The sequence below is a fragment of the Plectrocnemia conspersa genome, unplaced genomic scaffold, assembly GCF_051122295.1.
Source record: "Plectrocnemia conspersa isolate PC_06_02 unplaced genomic scaffold, ASM5112229v1 ptg000002l, whole genome shotgun sequence".
Classification (NCBI taxonomy): domain Eukaryota; kingdom Metazoa; phylum Arthropoda; class Insecta; order Trichoptera; family Polycentropodidae; genus Plectrocnemia; species Plectrocnemia conspersa.
The window spans coordinates 17,917,432-17,929,600 of NW_028277166.1; the positions used below are offsets into that span (position 1 = coordinate 17,917,432).

Below are 12,169 nucleotides of genomic sequence, written 5' to 3' on the forward strand. Positions count from 1 at the left end.
TAAAGTGCTCGACTTGGCCCCGCATAACTTTCGTGTGTCCCAAATGATAAATGTCATTGATGTATTCCAGATGCAAGTGTCTACGCTGGTTAATATAGAGAAGGTTTTTTTTCTCTGCCTGGGGGTGGAATTATATTTGTTATATTCTGCTCCTTCTTATATAAAAATAGCATGTATAATGGCACTGAATCAAGGACATTCTTCGCGCTCGTGTCGCAAAGAACATAGGGCACGTGCTCTAGTTTAAAAACTAAATAGTCATATAATAAATAAAAATGGTAAAAAAGTTTGATTTGCTGATTTCGTTAAATTCACAAAATACAGTTGAAAGACCCTAACCTCAATTTTTGTATGGGTGCCTAGTCTCTTATAACGTAGTATTCCTATAACGAAGTCCCAATCTCTACGCTATTTGAGGGTAATTTATTCGGATAGAATTTCTCTGAAATGCTAATGAAAAACTTTACTTATAATATATATTGTGTTTTAATCAGTAACCTATTTAAATACTGCTTTATTATTTAGTTTTAACAGCAACTAATATTTTTTACTTACAGGTGCACAGATTGATTAAGCAAACTTACAATAAAACTGAAACAGTGGTATCAACGCACTTCAGGAACAATAAAAATAGGAGAGCCACCAAAACAGAACCAAGAAGATGTACGATGTCAACCGTCGTACTCAACGATAACGCTCAAAGGCAAAGTCCAGACAATAACAACAATCTTAGTCCAGATTTGTTAGACTATTCTTCCGACAACGCCAATTGGGATAATATCAATCTTACTCCTGACAACAATGAAATAAGCAACCCAGTAGCTTATGAAAATGGATACGTCATGATGGATTTCGAATATGATAATCACGAGATATTATCATCTAAATTATAAGTTATAGATTTTTAGTAGTGATAATTTACTGTGATAACAGTGTACATATTAATTTAAATACATTTTATTAAATATTATTTATGATTATTTGTGATGAATAAGAGCTCCAGTATGCGCCCTTGGTGGAAACTGGAAAAACCTGAAAGAGAGTTTAGCGACCGATAGGATGGCATCCTGGGAATCTTAATCTCAAGGTCAGTGCCATATTGTTATGTTTACATGTATTTTTTATCTTTAGCTTAATGAACATAATAACAACTTTATAATATTTTAGCAATATAAAACGCAATTCGCATAACCCGTTTTCAAATAACAAACACAATTTCCTGATAATAAATATTAAATAATTTAATAAAAATCATATTGAACAGTTTAAATTAGTTAACATTAGAAAATACCATAGTTTTTCAATTAAAATATATTAATCATAGACGTTCATGACATATGTACATAGACTTTATATGTATGCATATTCATAGATATAGTGCAACCTAAAAAACATAGATTTTTATCTCAAATGATGCGATAAAAAAATAAAAACCTCAATCCAACTCATTTTTTAAAAGGTTAAAAAACATAATTTAATATCTGATATAAATAAAATACAAATAAAAATACCATAATAAAAGTTTGTCCTTTACATATATATTAAAAAAAAAAATTATATCTCACTAAAAATTGGTCGACTATCCGAAAAATATTATATTCTTCTATGGTGTATATGTTTCCAACGATGATTTTTGTTGGATTTATATAAATATTGGGTAATCTACATAGTATTCTTTTTTATTTAACTATTAATAAGTAAAATTTACAACAACCATGTAAATTGAAGGTTAATTAGAGTACCAAATTCAAATTATCCAATAGCAATTTAACACTATGGCGCAAGTTTGAAGGATTATAGTGATTGAATTATGAGTAAATATCAGAATATATACATAATTTAAGTACCAAAAGTTAAATTAGGGCAACATTGAGTTCTAAGTGGAGTTATCAATGAAAACTTTGACATATATATATATATATATATATATATATATATATATATATATATATATATATATATATATATATATATATATATATATATATATATATATATATATATATATATATATATATATATATATATATATATATATATATATATATATATATATATATATATATATATATATATATATATATATATATATATATATATATATATATATATATATATATATATATATATATATATATATATATATATATATATATATATATATATATATATATATATATATATATATATATATATATATATACGTACATACATACATGTGTAAATTCGTTGTCTCACTACGCTAAATATGATATATGCATATGTTTTTCTATCACATTTTTTTATAATAATATAATTTTTTATAATAATATAGGTAAGCTTAAAAAATGGTATATTTTTTATATTACGATGCTTTCAAATTACACGATTCTTATTCATATAAATATAATAAGTATGAATTATTATTCTTATAGCATAATGCAAATGAACATGTTTGGTACCGACAAGAATTTTAAGTGCCAAATTAAGTACTTACTGAGTGTTGTTTTATTGAATGACACTTTCAATGTACTTATTACTTACGTCAATATTCGGATAAAATAAATCGTTAAAGTTATCAGATCATTTAAATGCTATTAAATTATCATACATTAGATTTTCCCAATAATTGTGTAACATATTTTTTAATTAACGTAATTCCAATCATGTAAATTGAATAATAATAGTTCATTTTATCAGGCGACTTTGGTTCAGAGAACAATTCTAACAGCATCAATGGTAATTAATAATAATCTGAACTTGTCAACAAGATAATTGGCGTTAAATGCCGTCAAATAAGATTGAATGATTCCAGAATATTTACCAATTCGACATATATTTTAAACAAATATAAATTTAGCACCGTGCATCTTGTCTCACTAGGTCACTGCTCCTTACTTTTATTTATATATCATATATTAGCCCCGCAGTAATAATGATCTGAAAATATTCATAAAGATCTTTATTGATGCAATAACCTGTTTCACATTAACAACTACACTAAAATACGGGCGCGGTCAGGTACAAATGAAGAGGATATATAAAAGTTTATATTTGCACCTTAAAAATTTAACATTTTTTTACAATATTTTGTGCATCACGCCACCGCGTTTTAATTAATACATTGTCATACTAAAATAAACAATTCAATGTTAAGTTAAACATATATTTAAAATACATAAATGATATTCCCTTCTGCATAATATATACATAATGCTTACATTGTTTTAAGTAAAGAAAGAACTTTACATCACTATTGTATCATATTATTGATTCTAATCTTGATTGAAATGCTTGATATGGTAATTTAAGTGTCAAGATTTTATCGTTAAGTATAATAAATAAATCTTAAGTAAAATAATAATGTGCATTGTACAATATGTTGCACTTCATTATTAATAAAACTTATAATTGATTATTTTATTAAGAATACAAAATACCTTAAAAATATATACTTTAAAATACACCCAGATTCCTATAGTAAAATAATAAATTGTTTGCAAATTACTTTAAAGTTGACTGTATTTATTAATCAATTATCTTACATATTGTTCCATAAATATTTAATTTAAAATATGTAAAATTAGTCATATGAACGATTTATTAGATTTAGCAAATACAATGCTACTGAAAGCTCTATAGAAAATAAAGAAAATTCGCATAAAATTATCTTTCAAATACCTTGACATTTAAATACAATTAAATATTATATTAAATATAACATTACCAAGCATTTTTTTTAGTATAAAATTCGTTAAACAAATCATAAAAAACTAATAGATATTCTGTTTCTACGGATGTGCGTATTGTACATATAAACGGAATTTGAGCGTAGCGTGAGAAATATATTTTGAGGACATTGGACTTACGATATGGCGCTAAAATTTCCTTAACGAGTCAAATATCGCTTGTATATTTAAAACCGGATTATCACTTCGATTGTTAGATTTGGTGCAGCCAGTTTGTCGCCTAAAATCTCTAAGAGTTAGATCGAGCTTCGAAGCAAGTTGGATATTTCATAACTCTAGAACGATTCATTACATATTCTAATAATAATTATTTATAATAAAACATCTATTAATTATGTATTGCACAAATTTGTTCGATCGGAATATCAGTTGGCAGAAACACATAATTTTTCCTAGCTGTTAATAAATCGCACCATTACCGATCTTACGCAAACATTAGGACGTAATGCAAATTCTAACAATATTATAATTTTATAAAATAAGTTCTAGTACTGCCGGAATTATCCATGATTGGCCAAGAATAATTGTAATCTGATTATATATAACCTAGAACACTGCTATATAATAATCTCTATCCATTTGGCATTTTCTACTTCACTTTCAAATTAGAAATACAGTCCTGAACTCGCTACCAGTGAAGCTCACACAAAATTGACACACAACCCAGTGTGAACTAAGTAGCTTTCAGAAGTTCTTAGAAAAGCAGGTTTTATATTTATATTGTTAAATTTTATTCAGCTGGAACCGGAAAGAGTTCACTCGACTTAGAGATTTCATGACGCAGAGCCACAACACGAACTTCCATGACGGTTTTATATATTATATTCATATTGATTTAAACTGTTGGAACGTAAATATATTTGTTGTAATTTTGAGCTTTATTATAGGCATTGATATACATATAAGTATTACTATATTTTATTATTATATTATAATATATATGGATTTCAGTCAGCCGTACTATGTATAGACATGGTTTTTTAATTTTTATTATATAATACCTATGTATATGAATCGTATAACATGTTATATAATTTGTTTTTTTACATGTAAATATTGAATTTAATAATATATGTAAATAATTATTATCAAATTTACAGAATATGTAAATATATACATATAAAGAAAAAAATAATAATATCCAGAAAAAAAAGTATGTGTAGATATGTTTTTTATTTTATTTTACTAAAAAATTAGCAAATGCGACATGCCTGAGAATAATTCTAAATGATTTTATATATGTTATAGTTTATTTCTTGAGATTCTACGAGCTACTATGATCACTATACACTATCGGAGTGTATTTGTGTCAGTAAAATATAGGTATAAAATTTCAATAAATGTTTTAATTTATTTATTTTTATAACTCGTAGCTAAACGGATTAAATGAATCAAGATGAACATATTGCAATCGCATTCAATATGGTATAAAATCAATTCAAGCAAAAATATCACAAATTATTGAAATGTTCTGATTTACCAAAAGTATATGCACTAATTATCCATGACCGATTTTATCATCACTAATAAAATGCCTTTATAAATTATTCTCATCACATCTCACGATAATTTCTCATCAGTCATCACATCTGACCGTTTTCAGAAGACGACGAGGAGTCGATTTATTTTATATATATAACGCCATTGCTCGCCGAGCAAGGAATCAGTGTAGTGCTTGCTCAGGTCAAGAACAACACCTAGTCAGTCGACTAAGTTCTGGTTCAAGTGCAGCTACAACTTAACTATTATTTTTCAAGTCGATCGGAATAGAAGCAAAACGAATTGTTATTGTTAATTATAGTGGCAAGATGATATTATAAAAGTGTATTATAAAATATTTTTTAAAATGAAGGTAAGATATGCGTATATCAATAGTAATTATTTACCAGTTTGCTGTAAATTAAAGAGCAAACAAAAAGTGTTATTGTGTCAGTCATGCGAGTGTGTTATAGTTATTTTTTTTATAAAATAAATAGATCGTTTTAGTTATATACTTTGTGTTAATTAATAGGGCTCTATAGTGGTAGCAAATTAACACAAGTAGTTTAATCTATATAATATTATTAAAGATTTTTTTACCTAACCATAAAAACACGTGAAGTCTTTATAGCTTGATTACAATAAATCGTTTTAAATAAATTGATAGTCTATAGGTATCATAAATTAAATTAAATTACCAGAAATAGTCATATGATACTAATTATCATATATACCATTAGTTACTCTTAAATACCATACATAGATCTCGTGCTTTGTTAATTTATTACATTACTAAATTGGTTGTAATATTCCATTGCTTGATATTATAATTTTATTTAACACATTGTTTCACATTGTTGTATTTTATAAAAATAGAATGCTTAAAATCTCCCTATTAATATTATTGAGTAAGATTAAAAATGTATACATAATTAATAAATAAATTTAGCCAATGGTAATTATTGCGTATTGATTCACACGTGCTATTAATACCTTAGTCCCACGCCTGTTATGTTACAGTGTTAGGTTTACAAAAATAAATTACTATGTATTTATTATATATTATTATATATCAATGAATGTTTTGAAAAATGAAGGAATAGTAAGATATTCTAGATCTTCTACAATATTTCTAGTTATTTTCACAGTCAAAATTTTCATCAGATCATCTTAATTTACTTTATAGTCTGACAAGCTTGCGATTTTTCAATGACAATAAAGCCTTATCGCTTTTTATCATAACTTGTATTTTTAAGATGTGATATTGCATGTTTTAAATCACAGAAGTTATAATTAAAAACTATTTTAATTTATCTCCTACATGAAAATTATTGTTACGGAACCAAAGGGCCTTGATATTCTTTATAAAATAAATTTATATTTATTTAATTCTTCAATATAATGAAATCGAATTTATTCTGTGCAATAAATAAGGTATCATTTACATAACAACAGAAACTCCATATGCAATTTATTTACTAATAGGTTTAATACTTAATGATTAACGTCCCAGATCTCAACTCACAACCTTCATTCGTGCAAAATTATATGAAAACTGTAGAAAAACATGTCGTGATCATTGTCGTGTCTTATTAAAAAATTAGCAAGGTGACATTAGTAAGGTATTAATATTTTAGTATGTTACCAGTTATTTATTTATTCCATAAATTAAATGCAGTTTGCGAAATTTTATAGAATCCGGAAAGCACATCTAAGCGGCCTCTGAGAGTTATTATGTTAATCATATGTATTTTGAAACCAATGTTTGGTTGTTTGTTTAGTGATAATATTTTATTTTTTTAGAAGCATATAATTAATTTTAATGTTAAGGTCGCTTGAATGCAAAATAATTTTGAGTATTATGGTATTTCTAATTATGGATATTAATCAATGAGATAAAATAACTCGACTCGACTGATTGTATTGATTCTGTAATTTGTAGATTAATTATTGTAAATTTATTACTAGTGATAATGTAACAATTGTAATATTAAATAAAAATAGGTGTATAATCAAATCAGTGTAGTAAATAATATTCTAAGATTTATAAAGTAATAACTACATTTTTTCTAAATAATTTTATACTATATTTAATTAATACAAACTATATTAGGTAATCCCAAGATGAATGTATTTTTTTATTGAATCAAAAAATTCTTTTTAAATATTTATTTTATTTTTATGATTCAAAATATAAATATCAAAACAAAATATTTTAAAACATTTAACCTTCTTTAACCTCTCTTTGTTGCAAAGTGTTGCATTGATCAAAACAAATGGTAGTCGGGAGGAGCAAGGTCTCTAAAATAAGATGGATGGGATAAATCCTTTCAGACAAGTTCCTTGTTTTTATCGTGAGTCAATTTGAAGTGTTGTAGAACTATTTGACTTCTGGTGACAAGACGATCCAGCTGATCACAATAAAATCTTGCTATTATTGTTTGACCAGGTTAAAGAGTTTTTTTGCAATCACCATACACTTTAAATATATTTTTTTAAATAATCCCGGGCTTTAAGGTAAGTTTTGCAACTTGACCTTTGGATACCCACTGTCTTCTACAATGATTGTCATCGTACAACATATATTTATTATCTCCAGAAAAGGCGACCAGATCCAGAAGCTCTTAGAATATGTGGATACGCGCCAACTTGTTTTCTTAGCTCAATTTGTGTAAATGCCATACACCTTGTGTCAAAGCCTTTCCAATCGTATTAATGTGTTTGAATCTACCAGTTTAGCTTCTTAGTCAGCTGATAGATATTTTGAGTAGGATACGCTTCCATTTCTGCAGCCAGGACATCATCATTTATATAATATTTGCTGGTCTCCTAAATCCAAGATTATTCTTGATATCGTAACTTTTTGCTCAATTTTTTTAAACCGTCTTTGATATTTACAGATATCTAATGAATCATCTACTACTTAGTAGTTGCCACTTTTTTTTAATAAATTCATATAACATGCAATTTTGTATAGCTTGTTGAGTTTGTAAAAATTCTACCATCGTAAATTTTAGGTCCAAATTTTTTTTATTTAATTATATAAAAAAAAAGATAATTGGAGTACAAATATGCATCAACAGATTTCAACGACCAAAGCACAATTAACTGTTAAAACCTAAATTAAAAAATAACGAAATTATTTTTGGGATAACCTATTATTTAAAGAAAAAATATTTTTAGAAGTTAAATATTATATTATAAATAAAATATGTTTTATTAAATCTAAGATGAATGAAAAACTATATAACCATTTTTTATATGTTATATATTATTTTATACTTTATTATTAGTAGACCATAGAATTTTAGTATTTTCATCTTAATTTTTTGAAAGTAAATTAGTTTTTAATTACACTTTGTTAAAAAAATATTGCATTCCTTTTATTACATCTACATATATTTATAATAATTACTAAATATTTTAATTGAAACTGTTTTAATTATAATTATACTATACAACAATTCTACACTTTTTGCCATAATTTATATTTAAAATAACACGCTGATGTCAGCTGTATCATTATCATTTTTTTTCATATAATATTATATATTTATTTAATTATTTAATAATAAAATGTTTTTAACTTATGTTTAAACACACTAGTTTTAAAACATTTTAAAATGTACTAAATGTGTTACTAAAAATTTTTGCAAATCATAATTATACGAATAATTTTATTCTATTTTGAAAAAAAATGTCAGCAATATTCCAACGTCATAATAACTTCGCAGTGTATAAAATTAATTTAAATAAAAAAATACACACGCTGACAAAAAAATAATTGCAATATGACAAAACCGTACTTTTTTACATAACGTAACGATTTTTTCTAAAAAAAATTATTTATATTATACTTCAACAACTTAATTCTTAAATAAACACTAAAGCTAATAAATATTTTCTGAATAAATTAAACACGTACTGTACATAATTTAATATATTATATTCCCAACTAAAAATGCGATTAAAAATCATTTTTTTAGTTTTTTGACAACATACAAAATCCTGACAGGAAATTAAAAATTAGGATACGATAATGTTCTTTTGTATTACTTTTTTTAATATATTACACACGTCAAAACAACACTTTTTTATAAGAAAAACATAAATATAAAATGAATAGAATTCTTGACAGTTACGATTATGGTTGTCAGATTAAACACTTTATATCAGACAAATTTATTAATATGATAAATAAAAATCAATTTTCCAATTTCTATCAAAAACAATCGCAAAAAATCATCACGTTAGCTATAAACTATTAACTTGTATTTGCATATATCTTGTATGTATTTAAACTATCAAACTTACTACAATATATAATAACACGTATGACCTTCGACGTAAAACAAAATGTTTCAATTTGCTTCTCGATACTTTTCCGCCATAATAACGTATTCTTTTCGCAAAACAGTAATGTAAAAATTCCAAAATAACAATCTCTCGTCGCTGAGAATTATCTGTATGATAAGAAACACTAACAGATCCACAGTGACCCTGAAAAAGAGCAAAAGCCTCAACTGAAAACGTTTGCAATTTCTCGACCATATTATTACATCGCTAAGTATTATCTACGTGATCGGAAAACTTGATTCTTTATTTTGTCAATATATTGTGTTCATGACCTCTCATGACTACTATCGATTATCGTTACCGCTATGCAAATATTTAAAGAGCAATTAGATAATTAGTTCCTCATTTTATTTTAAAGACGCGATTTCTGTGAAAAAATGTATATTTAATGAATTAAAGGGACAGATTATTTTTTACGCAAATTTTTTTATGCGAAAATTTTGCTTACACGCAAGGTTAATTGGATAATATGTATATACTCATTGAGTAACAGCTGAGTTCAACATTCATCTCAAGATCACACAGAAACGGCAACGAACTCTCTCGTTATTCTTTCTCTTGACCATTGATCTTCGATCTTCGAAAATTCGACTCGAAAATGGGCTTAAGAATTTCAGGTTCAATTTCTAAACTCAATTATTTAAATTGAAAGAATATGTTTAGATAAACGTTTTAATATGATGTTATTTTTAAAAATCGTTAAAACGAACTAAATTCAAGTAAGTAATTAAAATAATTATAATAATCGCTTATTATTAAAAATTTAAAACATTTTTTCAAAATATTTTTTTTAATATATTTTATAGATATTAAATAGAGTTTATACAAACATAGACTTAAATAAAATATATATTTTAATCGATATTTTCAGTTACAAAAAAAAAACAATACAATTTTTTTTCGCATTTTAAAGTTTTTCAATCTATTAAACTACAAATACATGACAAAAAACTAATCTAACTAATACCAAAGCAGAATGTATATAAATAAATATACGAGGCACTAAACGATTTTTTAGTCTTGCTTTTTGATTATTATTTTTTTGTTGAATACACGCAGGATATTCTTTTTTCAATACCTAATATGTACGACCTAGCCCAATTTTAATTATTCCTCCTTTAAATTAAAAAAAATTAGGTAACCTAATTTGTACTACGCTGAGCTTAATCTGTAAGCTAGTGAACGTCACATCTTCCAATTTTTACACACATACAGAGCTGAGTCACAAGAATAAAGTCGTATACGTCGCACGAAAATACGATTGTGTGTTGTTTTTGTTTCTACATGTGCTGCAATAACAGTTATTATCGGGAAACAGATAGCAGAGATCGATAACAATGTTACACGTATTATATATTATTTAAAATATGCAATTAAAAACATTTCAAGTATTGATAAAATATTGTTCTTATATAGTGATACAAATTATACACATATAATAGATATAAATTTACATATATAGAAAATATATTTACAGAAAATTTAAATAGAAAATATACATATTTTAAAATACAATAAATTACATTTAAAAAATAAAATCACTGTTAAGTTGGAAGTAAAACTACTATTTTTTTACCTCAGTTTTCTTTGGTTTCTACCCAACAATACTATCACTTTCTAATGATAAGATTGGTTGTTCATTTTCAATTTTTGAAAAGCCACTATGAAAAATTATGAGTATACCGAATCCAAAGACAGTTTGCTCTTCACTGATACATAGAAAATTCATATTACGATAGTGCATTGGCATTCATTTGTGAATGCGAGGGAGAAGCGATACATTCTTGCTTCTTTTGTTGAAGCGGCAATGCTCATTTCAAGGTTTTTTCGTCTGTGTCACATCCGACTACAAAAATAAATATTTCGGCCCATTTTGCACAAAATAAATAAATAAATAATATATATGTAATATCACAGTAACTGGTTGTCAACTCCTACCGTATCGTTGTGTTAATTCCAGCGTCTGTGTGTTTTGGATCAAAAGTGGAAGATGTGATGCTCACTGCTGTAAACACTACCTTAAAAAACATATAAAAATACTTCTAGATACAAAACTAAGCTTGCCTTTAATATTTTCGTGGCAAAAATTATTAATAAATAAAGTTAAGGTTTTACTTCTTTCCTTTTTAGTCTAAAGTGAATTAAAATTATGTTGATTTTTAATCGAAACTGTAACCAAGTCTTTTTTCGGCGAAACATATTATAATATTTTGATAACAAATATGTTTACTTTTGCGTCCATACATTACGGAAGACAGCGGTATAAGAAAGAGCGGGAACTCTTGCCTGTCTTGGTCCATGCATCTTAACCATAACAATAGTTTTGGTATGCATGTCCCCAATAAATAAGAATATGTATTTGAATCTAAAAACAAATATAATACGTTTTATACAGTAACTCTTAAATTCAAGTCTGTTCACATAATGTCATATTATCAGTTTTTTAAATGGTTAAAAGAGCGGTTGTTTACGTTGATGCAAAATAATCAATATCATGTGAAAATATGAGGGTTTTTTTGTTGCATTGATTTTAATTTATAATAATAATTAATCGTGTGTCCAAAATATTTTTGTGATATAATCAACTTTTATTCTTTCACTAAATA

The 12,169-nt window shown here is 25.7% G+C and overlaps 1 protein-coding gene across 5 annotated transcripts in view; it reads left to right on the plus strand.

The window, feature by feature from the left end:
• The window catches only part of LOC148237915 (calcitonin gene-related peptide type 1 receptor-like), a 35,526-nt gene that overhangs the window by 21,587 nt on the left and 1,770 nt on the right, over positions 1 to 12,169 (plus strand). For 4 of the 5 annotated variants that reach the window (XM_088181404.1, XM_088181406.1, XM_088181408.1 and 1 more), the window contains one exon: positions 558 to 1,087. In XM_088181404.1, coding sequence (XP_088037530.1) covers positions 558 to 893 — 336 coding nt within the window. In that variant the 3' untranslated portion in view covers positions 894 to 1,087. Of the gene's footprint in view, positions 1 to 557; positions 1,088 to 4,466; positions 4,702 to 12,169 lie in introns of those variants that run through there. The other variant, XM_088181405.1, reaches the window with a different exon arrangement.